Here is a 14412-nt window from a genome sequence, read left to right on the forward strand (position 1 = left end):
GTGCAAAAAATACCGATAATGCATGAAACCTAAAGGGCCTACTGTTCATCCAATATATTTACATAGCTTAAATAGCATGTTTATTTTTATAGAAAAATTTTGCATTTCTCGCTTTTCTTAAACTGTATGTTGTCATAATGACATAATAAAAGTTAATTAAAAATCGCTGTTTCACGTCTTTTTCTTTTTTGTTCGAGAGTTTTTGTGGTTCTGAAAAGAACCGTTTATAAATGTGTCGAAAACGAAAAACATCTATTTCGAACTGGTGTACTTGGTGACGGCTTTGGTACCTTCGGAGACGGCGTGCTTGGCCAACTCACCGGGCAACAACAGACGCACGGCAGTTTGAATTTCTCTGCTAGTGATCGTCGAACGTTTGTTGTAGTGTGCCAGACGGGAAGCTTCAGCGGCGATACGTTCGAAGATGTCGTTCACGAAACTGTTCATTATGCTCATAGCCTTACTAGAGATACCGGTGTCGGGATGGACTTGTTTCAACACCTTGTAGATGTAGATGGCATAGCTCTCCTTCCTCCTGCGCTTCTTTTTTTTGTCGCTCTTGGAAATGTTCTTCTGAGCTTTCCCGGCCTTCTTGGCTGCCTTACCACTTGTCTTCGGCGGCATTTTTCTATTCAATTCAACAAACTCGCGAACTGCTGTGACTCGTGTGCGTGCGTGCGTTAACACTTATGACGGACGCAAAACTGACACCACCACCTTTCTGATAGGTACTGTGTTCACCAGAACCCCACCTGAAAACGGGCTCCCACCAATCGTCACGTCCGATTCTCCTATCACGGAGGCTATAAATTCGAAGCACAGCTCCCAGTGCTTTACAATCGACGAGTCAACGCTGTCGGTCCCGTCCGTCAGTTTTATTACTTCTCGTAGTGTCTAACGAACGAACTCAAAATGTCAGGTCGCGGTAAAGGAGGTAAAGTGAAGGGAAAAGCGAAATCCCGTTCGAGCCGTGCCGGTCTCCAGTTTCCGGTGGGTAGGATACATCGTCTTCTCAGGAAAGGAAATTACGCGGAACGCGTCGGTGCAGGAGCTCCCGTCTATTTGGCCGCCGTCATGGAGTACCTAGCCGCCGAAGTTCTAGAATTGGCAGGAAACGCTGCCCGTGACAACAAGAAGACACGTATTATACCGCGTCATCTGCAGCTGGCCATCAGAAACGACGAAGAATTGAACAAACTCCTGTCCGGAGTTACGATCGCCCAAGGCGGTGTCTTACCGAACATTCAGGCCGTACTTTTACCCAAAAAAACCGAGAAGAAACCTTAAACGAACGATCGATCCATCTCCGTGGCGAAAACTCAAAATATCGGCCCTTCTCAGGGCCACTATAGCTTTTTTTTTTCGTTTTTTTTTCTTTTTGCACCAATATATCTAATGATTCTGTTCCGCCGTAACGTAACCGAAGAATAAATATATATATATATATATTTGTTCCCTTTTCGAAAAATGTAGCGATTATTATTGTATTATTATCATTGCGGTTGGTATGCTAAATTACTCTTTCCGACGGTCGTCAATTTGGCTGTATGAAGAAAGATTTACGACTGCAATGCAAGCAGTGTTTACGATCTTGGGACATTTATCAGGTAGTCCGTTGTTTCTCGAAAGAACATCATGTTTCTTTTTTTTTCCTCTTATTTTTATTTTGTGGTTCTGAAAAGAACCGATTTTGTATTTCGTATTTTATTTTGGTTTTCTCGAACGGTGAAGAACGCCAGGAAAAATTAACCTCCGAAACCGTAGAGGGTGCGTCCTTGACGTTTCAAAGCGTAGACGACGTCCATCGCTGTCACGGTTTTACGTTTGGCGTGTTCCGTGTAGGTGACGGCATCTCGGATGACATTTTCCAAGAACACTTTCAGGACTCCGCGAGTTTCTTCGTAGATCAAACCGGAAATACGTTTCACGCCGCCACGACGAGCCAATCTTCTGATAGCGGGTTTTGTGATACCTTGGATGTTATCACGAAGAACCTTGCGATGACGCTTTGCTCCTCCTTTTCCCAATCCTTTGCCACCTTTTCCACGACCAGTCATCTTTTCAGATTATTTCAACTGACACAAAATACCTGCACACCTCGTCCCTAGGAAGTCAACTACCGCAAAATTTCAACTAACGGAGCCTTATATAGATTCAACGGTTCACCATCGACCAATCGACGAAGTCAGCCGTTGACTTTGTTCACGTATAAAAGTACAATTTAATATGGCGGAATTTTTAGTACCCGTTTACCTTTCGACGCGTGCACGTCTAACGATCGTCAGAGTCGATTTTAATAATTGTCAGTTTTGTTTTTCATTCGTTTCATTCGAAATGGCCAGGACCAAGCAGACCGCACGCAAGTCCACCGGAGGAAAAGCCCCCAGGAAACAACTGGCTACCAAAGCGGCGAGGAAAAGCGCTCCCGCCACTGGCGGCGTCAAGAAGCCCCACCGTTACAGACCTGGTACCGTGGCTCTGCGTGAGATCCGTCGTTACCAGAAAAGTACCGAGTTGCTCATCCGCAAGCTTCCCTTTCAACGTTTGGTGAGGGAGATCGCTCAGGATTTCAAAACCGATTTGCGCTTCCAAAGCTCCGCCGTGATGGCTCTGCAGGAAGCCAGCGAAGCTTACTTGGTTGGACTTTTCGAGGACACCAACTTGTGCGCCATCCACGCCAAACGTGTCACCATCATGCCAAAGGACATCCAACTTGCCAGACGTATTCGGGGTGAACGCGCTTAAATTTTTCCACATCGTGTTTCGGAAGAACAACAACATCCCGAGAATTTTATAACAAAAAAATCGGTTCTTTTCAGAACCTCAAACTTTACAGGCAAAAAAAAATATATATCGCCCTTCAACCGGAAATGAATAAAATAAAAATGTCAATAATCGGTCGGTCCTCTCGATTCGTCGGGTTGGGTTGCGGTCGTTCGTAAAATTTTATTGCATCCTGTCATCACCTACCTGCCAGCTGATGCTATCTATTTTATTTGGTTTCGCCGTAAGGATAGTTTTATTTCTTTTTTTCGTCGTAGATTATCGTGTGGCCCTGAAAAGGGCCATTTGTGCGTGCCCCGTTGCCGGTAGTACGATGATGACGTCGGAACGAGGCACAGCCGAACGAACATGATGATGAACGTGGTCGAGTATCCATCCACGTTTCTCACTTTTTCCTCTTCGGCGAAGCGGCCTTTTTCACCTTGACAGGAATGGCTTTGGCTGTCTTGGGTTTGGGTGCTTTGGGTTTTTTAGTCGGACCAGCCTTGTTAGATTTCTTCGCTTTGGAAGGCGATCGGGGTTTCGGGGCGGCTCTAGTTTTCTTTTCTGCCGAGGAGGCGGCCGATTTCTTGGCTTTCGCTGCGGCGGCGGAGGCAGCGGCGGCGCTCTTCTTTTCGGCAGCAGTCTTCTTCGCTTTGGGGGAGGCTTGTTTTTTGGCTGTCTTCGAGGAAGCCTTGTCGGAAGTCGTCGCGACGGCGGTACGTTTGGCGGATGATTTTTTCGTCTTGGATGCGGCGGACGAAGCGGGTTTCCTCTTGTCGGAGGCGGAGGCGACTTTGGCACCACCGGAGGTGGACGAGGCGAGCTTGAACGAACCCGACGCGCCCTTACCTTTCGTCTGAACCAGAGATCCCGACGCCACGGCGCCTTTCAGATATTTCTTGATGAAAGGGGCGACCTTTTCGGCGTCGACTTTGTAATTTGCGGCGACGAACTTCTTGATGGCCTGAAGAGACGATCCTCCGCGTTCCTTGAGTCCCTTGATGGCGTTGTTTACCATCTCGGATGTCGGAGGATGGGACGGTTTCGCCCTGGGATTTTTCGCTTTTTTCTCTTTCTTCGCGTGGGATTGAGGGGTGGCAGCGGAACCGGTGGTGACCGATGATGCTGTTTGATTTTCGACGTCGGCCATCTTTCACGTTAAAACGTTAAAAGTTAATAATAATTATTGAAAAAACACTTGCTCACACACGTACACTTCGAGCACCTCGTGAACGAGAATTGAACAAAAAATTTTTCTAAGTCTTTATAAAATAGTCGCCACTGCGGACGGAAGACTGAACGCGCACCGCGTCCGCCGTCGAAGAAATTGCAGGCCTCGGAATCGTTGCCCGCGTGATGGCATCGTCCTCTTTCCTCGATCACCATCGCCACCGTGTGATCAAGCTGGCCGAACTCGGTTTCCGAAGTTTCCCTGGAGATAGCGAAGTTCGTCTCGGAACGTCGGTGGGTTTCGAATCAGGTACACGCCCCTCCAACCACCAGCCCTAAATCCGGGTCGTCACGGTTTCGATTCGGGACCGACGGTTTACGTCGGCGGTGCGGGGTAGACGCGTCGATTCCGGGAATCCATATTTCGTTCGCCGAAATATTGGTCCATCTCTTCCCGGAATACCGCGCCACCTTCTCGATTTTACGACATCTTCGCGTCGCCAAACGCTTCCGAAACGGTCGAAGCACAGAAAGGACCTGGTGTTCGAACCGAGACAATTCCGACAACAGGAGGCCGCGAACCGCCTCTCCGACGTTCAGGTCGATCGTTTTCGGCGGAAGTTGAAACGGGACGAGTCGACGACGGGTCCCGTCGCCGTCCGGACCCTTCGGGACGGCCGAAAGTCCGTCGAGAGGATCATCCGAAAGGAGACGGTCTTCATCGTCCGACCGATGCCGCACCTACGAGTTTTCCGATATTTTCTTCGACGGATCTTCAGGTTTTCTTCCTTTCTTCCGTCTTTCTCTCTTCGTAATTTCGTGTCCGACTAGCGTCGTCCGAAGTCGGGGTGAAGATCGAAGAAGAAACGTCAAAAATAACAACTCGTCAGCCACGCACACCGCGTTCGAATGTCTAACGGTCCAACTTGGATTTTCGAAGATCGCCGAATCCGAGGGACGATAAATAATAATAATAATAATAATAATGGTAATAAATAATAATGTTAATAATAATAATAATGATATGATGATTATAACGATAATTATTATAGATAGGTAAATAGAAACACAGGTCTCCTCTCGAAAATCGGAACTTCCTGATATTACTTACATATTTCGGTCGATCCAAATGTGGGAATCTCGTCGTCGTCGGCGCAAGCAGCGGGGTGGGTGGGGTGAAATTCTGGATTTTCCACCGCCGCCGGCGGTCGAAAAATGTGCGACGCGGGAGATCGCCAGTCCGTCTAGTAGTCTCTCTTGTCGTTAGAGCGTGACGTGGTGGTTGTTGTGGGATTTCCCGTTAGTTCGGTCCGACGTCGGTCGTCAGAGGGTAAGTGCATACGGAAACGAAATCGCATCGCGTTTTGATGTTCATATTCGTGCATCGGAATGTTAAAAGCAATATATTTTACACCAACGATCACACCTAAACACCACGGCAACGGCCATACCACGTTGAAAAGCACCGGTTCTCGTCCGATCACCGAAGTTAAGCAACGTCGGGCGCGGTCAGTACTTGGATGGGTGACCGCTTGGGAACACCGCGTGCCGTTGCCCCCCAACACTTTTTGTTTTTTTTTTTTTTTGAAATCCATAGCAACCACCGAACCGATTTGTTTTTCGTGCAGGTATTCGGAAACATGCACAGACCCGTATCATGTAGATTCATAGCTTTAAGTACTAGATAATTAAGAAAACAATTTTTTTTGTCGATTTATTGTAAACAATTGCAGAATAAAAACTCGTCAAACGGTAATGGTTGTCGTTCGATCACCGAAGGTAAGCCACGCGGGCAGCGGTCAGCACTTGGACGGGTGACCGCGACCGTTCGGGAAAACCAAGTTCATTATATTCCTTCCGTGAGTTTAACAAAGATAACATATGCAAATGTCGTAAGTGCGACGAGGAAGACGGCGATCTTTTAATGTAAAAAATATATATTAGGTTACGCGTACATGCCACTTTGACTGCTGCTTTATTTTTTTGGTTTTTAAATAATTAGAGATCTGAATTCAACATATCAGTTCTATGTTATAATGGACAGACAATGTTGTACAACACGTTAAGACCAACATAAAAACTAGAATAACTTACCATTCGTTAAACGTTAAACAATTTCGAACCACGTTTTTTTGAGCTCGAACAAACTCATAACACAACACTCATTTATTAGTCACTGGACCATTGTAAAACGAGAAGAGAGAAAAACCATGCGAAACTATTTTTAAAACGAAGAGAATAAAGGTTTTAAATGGTAGGGCTGTATGACAGACTTGTCAATTATCGTGGGAGGGGGGTTTGTTGAATTACCGGCGTCTCGCCTCCACATTTTGACTTTGTTGTGTTTTATGTTCTGTGTCAATGTTAAGGAACTTCCTCACGATGTGACATGAGTATAATAATATACCTTTTTGAATTTCAACTACCAATGTGTTATCTAAATCCAAAATTTTTAAATTTTTAAAAAGAGATTGCGGTACTATTCCTGTTGCTGAAATTATAAATGGTAAAATCGAAATTTTTTCTAAACACCAAAGATTTCTCATAGCAACGGAGAGTTCTAAATATTTATTAATTTTTGTATTATATGTCTGTGTTATATTGTGTGAATTTGGAACAGCTATATCTAAAAGATATGCTTGCTTTTGTTGTTTATTTAAAATAATAATGTCTGGTCTGTTATGCTGAATGTGAATGTCAGTTAAAACTGTGCGATCAAAATATTTTTTGAAGGAACTCTGAAGTTTCAATGCAGTGACCATGTTGCTAGGTAACTAATAAAAAACAGTGCGTGAAGTGAAAAACAGAAATAGTCGTGTGCGTGAAATCGCATTTCACACACTGTTTTGTATGGTTTCTATGGTTTCGATCTTACTAACAATGCAAAAAAAAATACACGTCAGAAAATGACCCACTTCAGGCACAGATAACTATGCGTGAATTTCAATTTTTTGAATCAATAGTAATACGTAATGCGGATTGCCTAAACGTTGCTTCCATCACGTCAACATCACACATTCACGTTCGCCCGTAGAAATGGCGTGATGCACACGAAATCGATCCAAAAAGGCTCATAATATTTATGTCACGCGAATCTACGTCGAAAACTAGAAAAAAAAAAATTCAATTCGAATTTCAATAATCGAAACGATGCGTCGTCGATACTAAACGTAGGTAGTAACTAAAGTGTGATCGGGTGCGATAAAAGTGTCCGTCAATAATCATCATCCGACAATCATTTAATAGACGAACGCTAATTTTTGGCACTCACTCGGACGACAGAACCAGTCCAGACGGAAACCGGGGCGCGGGGTGGGTGGGTGGTTGTATGTCCGTGAATCTGTCCGGCGCGCGTCAACATTTCAGTTATCGTCGCGAGAGTTAAAACGAAAGGTGGTTAGTGTGAAAGTGACGTTTTTTCGATTTTTTTTTCGTGGAGACACGTTACGAAGGGTGAGTACCTAATATAATATAAAACCAACCGAAAACCCACAATAGTGCCCCGGTTTATTATCGTGAATAGGTCAAATTTTTGTAATATTTTCGTATTCCAACTAGCAAGTCTTTTATCAAAAAACTTCCGTGCAACATGGCTATTGTGGTATTATTGATACAAGTCTTTTAACTGAAGAATGATTAAAAAGATTATAAAGTTAATAACTAAGTCGACGATTTTATCGGGAAATTGAACGGAGAAACAAAAATAGCTCTTAGCGACAGTTGCCTGAAGTCGCAAATAACGGCGATTGACGAAATCACGTTTTTTTTATTTTAATTCCAATGAACAATACACAGGGTCACAATTATCTGTTATGTATTCTATAATGTTTTGCAAAGTAAATAATGTGAGTTGTCATGCGTAATATTAATTAGCTAAGTAATTTTTGCAAGTATTTTATGTCAGATATGCAATGTATAATAACGTAATGTTGCAAAGTATTTTAATTTTTATGCTAGGTAGAGATAATAAAATAGAAAATGATTTAGGAACATAAAAAAATCTCATTAAAACAGGAACAATTGAAATTAAAATAAACATAACATTCTGTACTAAAGTACAGTTTTGTTCACTCCTTTTTTTCAAAGTCTTCTGTCCTCTCATTTGCACATACTGCTATTCCAAAACAGTGAAATTGTCTGTTTCAGGGAATCCTTAACGTTCCTTGCTAATGTCAACAACGTTTTCGATGAAACAAAGAGTCGGAAAAATGTCGGCTCATTGTATTCAATAACATACGCGACTACAAAACCATCTGTATCATTTGTAGGAATCGCGGTTTTTTCGATGAGAATTCGTTCTAATTTTTTCTTTCTTAAAAAAGCTAAGTAATTTTAATTTCACTAAAGATGAACATTTAGGCTATATGCTGGGTAATGCAAATCCATCAACCATCAACTAGGTTGTTCAGCAGATGTACGATTGTTTATTTGATTTCTTCTTCCGAAGAGTTGTATTCTGGCAAAATAGAAATTTATTCATAACATAACCTCAATCAACTAAATTATTTCGAATACAATAACCACATTTTACAAGTTGGATAGGCATGGGTGCAAAATACCGATAATGCATGAAACCTAAAGGGCCTACTGTTCATCCAATATATTTACATAGCTTAAATAGCATGTTTATTTTTTATAGAAAAATTTTGTATTTCTTTTTCTTAAACTGTATGTAACATTTTTCATATTTTTTCGCTGTCATAATGACATAATAAAAGTTAATTAAAAATCGCTGTTTCACGTCTTTTTCTTTTTTGTTCGAGAGTTTTTGTGGTTCTGAAAAGAACCGTTTATAAATGTGTCGAAAACGAAAAACATCTATTTCGAACTGGTGTACTTGGTGACGGCTTTGGTACCTTCGGAGACGGCGTGCTTGGCCAACTCACCGGGCAACAACAGACGCACGGCAGTTTGAATTTCTCTGCTAGTGATCGTCGAACGTTTGTTGTAGTGTGCCAGACGGGAAGCTTCAGCGGCGATACGTTCGAAGATGTCGTTCACGAAACTGTTCATTATGCTCATAGCCTTACTAGAGATACCGGTGTCGGGATGGACTTGTTTCAACACCTTGTAGATGTAGATGGCATAGCTCTCCTTCCTCCTGCGCTTCTTTTTTTTGTCGCTCTTGGAAATGTTCTTCTGAGCTTTCCCGGCCTTCTTGGCTGCCTTACCACTTGTCTTCGGCGGCATTTTTCAACAAATTCGATTCAACAAACTCGCGAACTGCTCGTTGACTCGTGTGCGTGCGTTAACTTTGCACCACCACCTTTCTGATAGGTAGTGTGTTCACCAGAACCCCACCTGAAAACGGGCTCCCACCAATCGTCACGTCCTATTCTCCTATCACGGAGGCTATAAATTCGAAGCACAGCTACCAGCTTTTACAATCGACGAGTCCCGTCCGTCAGTTTTATTACTTCTCGTGGTGTCTAACGAACGAACTTAAAATGTCAGGTCGCGGTAAAGGAGGTAAAGTGAAGGGAAAAGCGAAATCCCGTTCGAGCCGTGCCGGTCTCCAGTTTCCGGTGGGTAGGATACATCGTCTTCTCAGAAAAGGAAATTACGCGGAACGCGTCGGTGCAGGAGCTCCCGTCTATTTGGCCGCCGTCATGGAGTACTTAGCCGCCGAAGTTCTAGAATTGGCAGGAAACGCTGCCCGTGACAACAAGAAGACACGTATTATACCGCGTCATCTGCAGCTGGCCATCAGAAACGACGAGGAATTGAACAAACTCCTGTCCGGAGTTACGATCGCCCAAGGCGGTGTCTTACCCAACATTCAGGCCGTACTTTTACCCAAAAAAACCGAGAAGAAACCTTAAACGAACGATCGATCCATCTCCGTGGCGAAAACTCAAAATATCGGCCCTTCTCAGGGCCACTATAGCTTTTTTTTTTTCGTAAAATGACCGATGCATCTTTTCTTTTTATTATTATTATTGTATCATTATCTTTCCGACGGTCGTCAATTTGGCTGTATGAAGAAAGATTTACGACTGCAATGCCAAAAGGAAAGCAAGGGGTGTTTACGATCTTGGTACATTTATCAGGTAGTCCGTTGTTTCTCGAAAGAACATCATGTTTCTTTTTTTCCTCTTATTTTTATTTTGTGGTTCTGAAAAGAACCGATTTTGTATTTCGTATTTTATTCTGGTTTTCTCGAACGGTGAAGAGCGCCAGGAAATTAACCTCCGAAACCGTAGAGGGTGCGTCCTTGACGTTTCAAAGCGTAGACGACGTCCATCGCTGTCACGGTTTTACGTTTGGCGTGTTCCGTGTAGGTGACGGCATCTCGGATGACATTTTCCAAGAACACTTTCAGGACTCCGCGAGTTTCTTCGTAGATCAAACCGGAAATACGTTTCACGCCGCCACGACGAGCCAATCTTCTGATAGCGGGTTTCGTGATACCCTGGATGTTGTCACGCAGGACTTTGCGATGACGCTTCGCTCCTCCTTTTCCCAATCCTTTGCCTCCTTTACCGCGACCGGTCATCTTTTCAGATTATTTCAACTGACACAAAATACCTGCACACCTCGTTCCTAGGAAGTCAACTACCGCAAAATTTCAACTAACGGAGCCTTATATAGATTCAACGGTTCACCATCGACCAATCGACGAAGTCAGCCGTTGACTTTGTTCACGTATAAAAGTACAATTTAATATGGCGGAATTTTTAGTACCTGTTTACCTTTCGACGCGTGCACGTCTAACGATCGTCAGAGTCGAGTTTAATAATTTTGAGTTTTTTTTTTGATTCGTTTGATTAGAAATTGGCAGGACCAAGCAGTACGCACGCAAGTCCACCGGAGGAAAAGCCCCCAGGAAACAACTGGCTACCAAAGCGGCCAGGAAAAGCGCTCCCGCCACTGGCGGCGTCAAGAAGCCCCACCGTTACAGACCTGGTACCGTGGCTCTGCGTGAGATCCGTCGTTACCAGAAAAGTACCGAGTTGCTCATCCGCAAGCTTCCCTTTCAACGTTTGGTGAGGGAGATCGCTCAGGATTTCAAAACCGATTTGCGCTTCCAAAGCTCCGCCGTGATGGCCCTCCAGGAAGCGAGCGAAGCTTACTTGGTCGGTCTGTTCGAGGACACGAATTTGTGCGCCATCCACGCCAAACGTGTAACCATCATGCCAAAGGACATCCAACTTGCCAGACGTATTCGGGGTGAACGCGCTTAAATTTTTCCACATCGTGTTTCGGAAGAACAACAACATCCGAGAAAAACGAAACACGAATTTTATAACAAAAAAAATCGGTTCTTTTCAGAACCTCAAACCTTACAGGCAAAAAAAAAAAAAAAAATATATCGCCCTTCAACCGGAAATGAATAAAATAAAAATGTCAATAATCGGTCGGTCCTCTCGATTCGTCGGGTTGGGTTGCGGTCGTTCGTAAAATTTTATTGCATCCTGTCATCACCTACCTGCCAGCTGATGCTATTTTATTTGGTTTCGCCGTAAGGATTGTTTTATTTCTTTTTTTCGTCGTAGATTATCGTGTGGCCCTGAAAAGGGCCATTTGTGCGTGCCCCGTTGCCGGTAGTACGATGATGACGTCGGAACGAGGCACAGCCGAACGAACATGAGTCGAGTATCCATCCACGTTTCTCACTTTTTCCTCTTCGGCGAAGCGGCCTTTTTCACCTTGACAGGAATGGCTTTGGCTGTCTTGGGTTTGGGTGCTTTGGGTTTTTTAGTCGGACCAGCCTTGTTAGATTTCTTCGCTTTGGAAGGCGATCGGGGTTTCGGGGCGGCTCTAGTTTTCTTTTCTGCCGAGGAGGCGGCCGATTTCTTGGCTTTCGCTGCGGCGGCGGAGGCAGCGGCGGCGCTCTTCTTTTCGGCAGCAGTCTTCTTCGCTTTGGGGGAGGCTTGTTTTTTGGCTGTCTTCGAGGAAGCCTTGTCGGAAGTCGTCGCGACGGCGGTACGTTTGGCGGATGATTTTTTCGTCTTGGATGCGGCGGACGAAGCGGGTTTCCTCTTGTCGGAGGCGGAGGCGACTTTGGCACCACCGGAGGTGGACGAGGCGAGCTTGAACGAACCCGACGCGCCCTTACCTTTCGTCTGAACCAGAGATCCCGACGCCACGGCGCCTTTCAGATATTTCTTGATGAAAGGGGCGACCTTTTCGGCGTCGACTTTGTAATTTGCGGCGACGAACTTCTTGATGGCCTGAAGAGACGATCCTCCGCGTTCCTTGAGTCCCTTGATGGCGTTGTTGACCATCTCGGATGTCGGAGGATGGGACGGTTTCGCCCTGGGATTCTTCGCTTTTTTCTCTTTCTTCGCGTGGGATTGAGGGGTGGCAGCGGAACCGGTGGTGACCGATGATGCTGTTTGATTTTCGACGTCGGCCATCTTTCACGTTAAAACGTTAAAAGTTAATGATAATTATTGAAAAAACACTTGCTCACACACGTATACTTCGAGCACCTCGTGATCGAGAATTGAACAAAAATTTTTTCTAAGTCTTTATAAAATAGTCGCCACTGCGGACGGAAGACTGAACGCGCACCGCGTCCGCCGTCGAAGAAATTGCAGGCCTCGGAATCGTTGCCCGCGTGATGGCATCGTCCTCTTTCCTCGATCACCATCGCCACCGTGTGATCAAGCTGGCCGAACTCGGTTTCCGAAGTTTCCCTGGAGATAGCGAAGTTCGTCTCGGAACGTCGGTGGGTTTCGAATCAGGTACACGCCCCTCCAACCACCAGCCCTAAATCCGGGTCGTCACGGTTTCGATTCGGGACCGACGGTTTACGTCGGCGGTGCGGGGTAGACGCGTCGATTCCGGGAATCCATATTTCGTTCGCCGAAAGATTGGTCCATCTCTTCCCGGAATACCGCGCCACCTTCTCGATTTTACGACATCTTCGCGTCGCCAAACGCTTCCGAAACGGTCGAAGCACAGAAAGGACCTGGTGTTCGAACCGAGACAATTCCGACAACAGGAGGCCGCGAACCGCCTCTCCGACGTTCAGGTCGATCGTTTTCGGCGGAAGTTGAAACGGGACGAGTCGACGACGGGTCCCGTCGCCGTCCGGACCCTTCGGGACGGCCGAAAGTCCGTCGAGAGGATCATCCGAAAGGAGACGGTCTTCATCGTCCGACCGATGCCGCACCTACGAGTTTTCCGATATTTTCTTCGACGGATCTTCAGGTTTTCTTCCTTTCTTCCGTCTTTCTCTCTTCGTAATTTCGTGTCCAACCTGCGTCGTCCGAAGTCGGGGTGAAGATCGAAGAAGAAACGCCAAAAATAACAACTCGTCAGCCACGTACACCGCGTTCGAATGTCTAACGGTCCAACTTGGGTTTTCGAAGATCGCCGAATCCGAGGGACGATAAATAATAATAATAATAATAATAATGGTAATAAATAATAATAATAATAATAATAATAATGATATGATGATTATAACGATAATTATTATAGATAGGTAAATAGAAACACAGGTCTCCTCTCGAAACTCGGAACTTCCTGATATTACTTACATATTTCGGTCGATCCAAATGTGGGAATCTCGTCGTCGTCGGAGCAAGCAGCGCGGTGGGTGGGGTGAAATTCTGGATTTTCCACCGCCGCCGGCGGTCGAAAAATATGCGACTCGGGAGATCGCCAGTCCGTCTAGTAGTCTCTCTTGTCGTTAGAGCGTGACGTGGTGGTTGTTGTGGGATTTCCCGTTAGTTCGGTCCGACGTCGGTCGTCAGAGGGTAAGTGCATACGGAAACGAAACGCATCGCATCGCATCGCGTTTTGATGTTCATATTCGTGCATCGGAATGTTAAAAACAATATATTTTACACCAACGATCACACCTTAACACTACGGCAACGGCCATACCACGTTGAAAAGCACCGGTTCTCGTCCGATCACCGAAGTTAATCAACATCGGGCGCGGTCAGTACTTGGATGGGTGACCGCTTGGGAACACCGCGTGCCGTTGCCCCCCAACACTTTTTGTTTTTTTTTTTTTTTGAAATCCATAGCAACGACCGAACCGATTTGTTTTTCGTGCAGGTATCCGGAAACATGCACAGACCCGTATCATGTAAATTCATAGCTTTAAGTACTAGATAATTAAGAAAACAATTTTTTTTGTCGATTAATTGTAAACAATTGCAGAATAAAAACTCGTCAAACGGTAAAGGTTGTCGTTCGATCACCGAAGGTAAGCCACGCGGGCAGCGGTCAGCACTTGGACGGGTGACCCGACCGGGAAAACCAAGTTCATTATATTCCTTCCGTGAGTTTAACAAAGATAACATATGCAAATGTCGTAAGTGCGACGAGGAAGACGGCGATCTTTTAATGTCAAAAAAAAATATTAGGTTACGCGTACATGCCACTTTGACTGCTGCTTTATTTTTTTGGTTTTTAATTAATTAGAGATCTGAATTCAACATATCAGTTGTATGTTATAATGAACAGACAACACGTTAAGACCAACACATAAAAACTAGAATAACTTACCATTCG

The 14412-nt window shown here is 44.9% G+C and overlaps 7 protein-coding genes and 2 non-coding genes across 9 annotated transcripts; 4 read left to right on the forward strand and 5 right to left on the reverse strand.

The window, feature by feature from the left end:
• Positions 1-252: 252 nt before the first annotated feature.
• Positions 253-624, reverse strand: LOC131841502 (histone H2B). Its single transcript, XM_059189824.1, has one exon. The coding sequence runs from the start codon at positions 622-624 to the stop codon at positions 253-255; it is 372 nt and encodes a 123-aa protein (XP_059045807.1).
• Positions 625-903: 279 nt separating this feature from the next.
• LOC131841507 (histone H2A) lies at positions 904-1287 on the forward strand. Its single transcript, XM_059189830.1, has one exon. It carries the CDS (start codon positions 913-915, stop codon positions 1285-1287), a length of 375 nt encoding a protein of 124 aa, XP_059045813.1. The 5' UTR covers positions 904-912.
• A 458-nt stretch (positions 1288-1745) lies between these two features.
• LOC131841506 (histone H4) lies at positions 1746-2057 on the reverse strand. Its single transcript, XM_059189829.1, has one exon. The coding sequence runs from the start codon at positions 2055-2057 to the stop codon at positions 1746-1748; it is 312 nt and encodes a 103-aa protein (XP_059045812.1).
• Positions 2058-5373: 3316 nt separating this feature from the next.
• On the forward strand, positions 5374-5493 carry LOC131841509 (5S ribosomal RNA). The gene has a single exon (XR_009357454.1). It is a non-coding gene; the product is annotated as a 5S ribosomal RNA (ribosomal RNA).
• Positions 5494-8754: 3261 nt separating this feature from the next.
• On the reverse strand, positions 8755-9126 carry LOC131841504 (histone H2B). The gene has a single exon (XM_059189826.1). The coding sequence runs from the start codon at positions 9124-9126 to the stop codon at positions 8755-8757; it is 372 nt and encodes a 123-aa protein (XP_059045809.1).
• Positions 9127-9383: 257 nt separating this feature from the next.
• On the forward strand, positions 9384-9758 carry LOC131841503 (histone H2A). Its single transcript, XM_059189825.1, has one exon. The coding sequence runs from the start codon at positions 9384-9386 to the stop codon at positions 9756-9758; it is 375 nt and encodes a 124-aa protein (XP_059045808.1).
• Positions 9759-10120: 362 nt separating this feature from the next.
• On the reverse strand, positions 10121-10432 carry LOC131841505 (histone H4). Its single transcript, XM_059189827.1, has one exon. The coding sequence runs from the start codon at positions 10430-10432 to the stop codon at positions 10121-10123; it is 312 nt and encodes a 103-aa protein (XP_059045810.1).
• Positions 10433-11549: 1117 nt separating this feature from the next.
• LOC131841508 (late histone H1-like) lies at positions 11550-12296 on the reverse strand. Its single transcript, XM_059189831.1, has one exon. The coding sequence runs from the start codon at positions 12294-12296 to the stop codon at positions 11550-11552; it is 747 nt and encodes a 248-aa protein (XP_059045814.1).
• Positions 12297-13762: 1466 nt separating this feature from the next.
• Positions 13763-13882, forward strand: LOC131841510 (5S ribosomal RNA). The gene has a single exon (XR_009357455.1). It is a non-coding gene; the product is annotated as a 5S ribosomal RNA (ribosomal RNA).
• Positions 13883-14412: the final 530 nt, after the last annotated feature.

This window comes from Achroia grisella, unplaced genomic scaffold (assembly GCF_030625045.1).
Source record: "Achroia grisella isolate CSIRO2021 unplaced genomic scaffold, CSIRO_AGI_Agris_v1 utg18245, whole genome shotgun sequence".
NCBI lineage: Eukaryota > Metazoa > Arthropoda > Insecta > Lepidoptera > Pyralidae > Achroia > Achroia grisella.

Excerpts from the sequence above, each read along its gene's own strand:
- LOC131841502 (XM_059189824.1), bottom strand. The coding sequence starts at position 624 with ATGCCGCCGAAGACAAGTGGTAAGGCAGCCAAGAAGGCCGGGAAAGCT.
- LOC131841507 (XM_059189830.1), top strand. The coding sequence starts at position 913 with ATGTCAGGTCGCGGTAAAGGAGGTAAAGTGAAGGGAAAAGCGAAATCC.
- LOC131841506 (XM_059189829.1), bottom strand. The coding sequence starts at position 2,057 with ATGACTGGTCGTGGAAAAGGTGGCAAAGGATTGGGAAAAGGAGGAGCA.
- LOC131841504 (XM_059189826.1), bottom strand. The coding sequence starts at position 9,126 with ATGCCGCCGAAGACAAGTGGTAAGGCAGCCAAGAAGGCCGGGAAAGCT.
- LOC131841503 (XM_059189825.1), top strand. The coding sequence starts at position 9,384 with ATGTCAGGTCGCGGTAAAGGAGGTAAAGTGAAGGGAAAAGCGAAATCC.
- LOC131841505 (XM_059189827.1), bottom strand. The coding sequence starts at position 10,432 with ATGACCGGTCGCGGTAAAGGAGGCAAAGGATTGGGAAAAGGAGGAGCG.
- LOC131841508 (XM_059189831.1), bottom strand. The coding sequence starts at position 12,296 with ATGGCCGACGTCGAAAATCAAACAGCATCATCGGTCACCACCGGTTCC.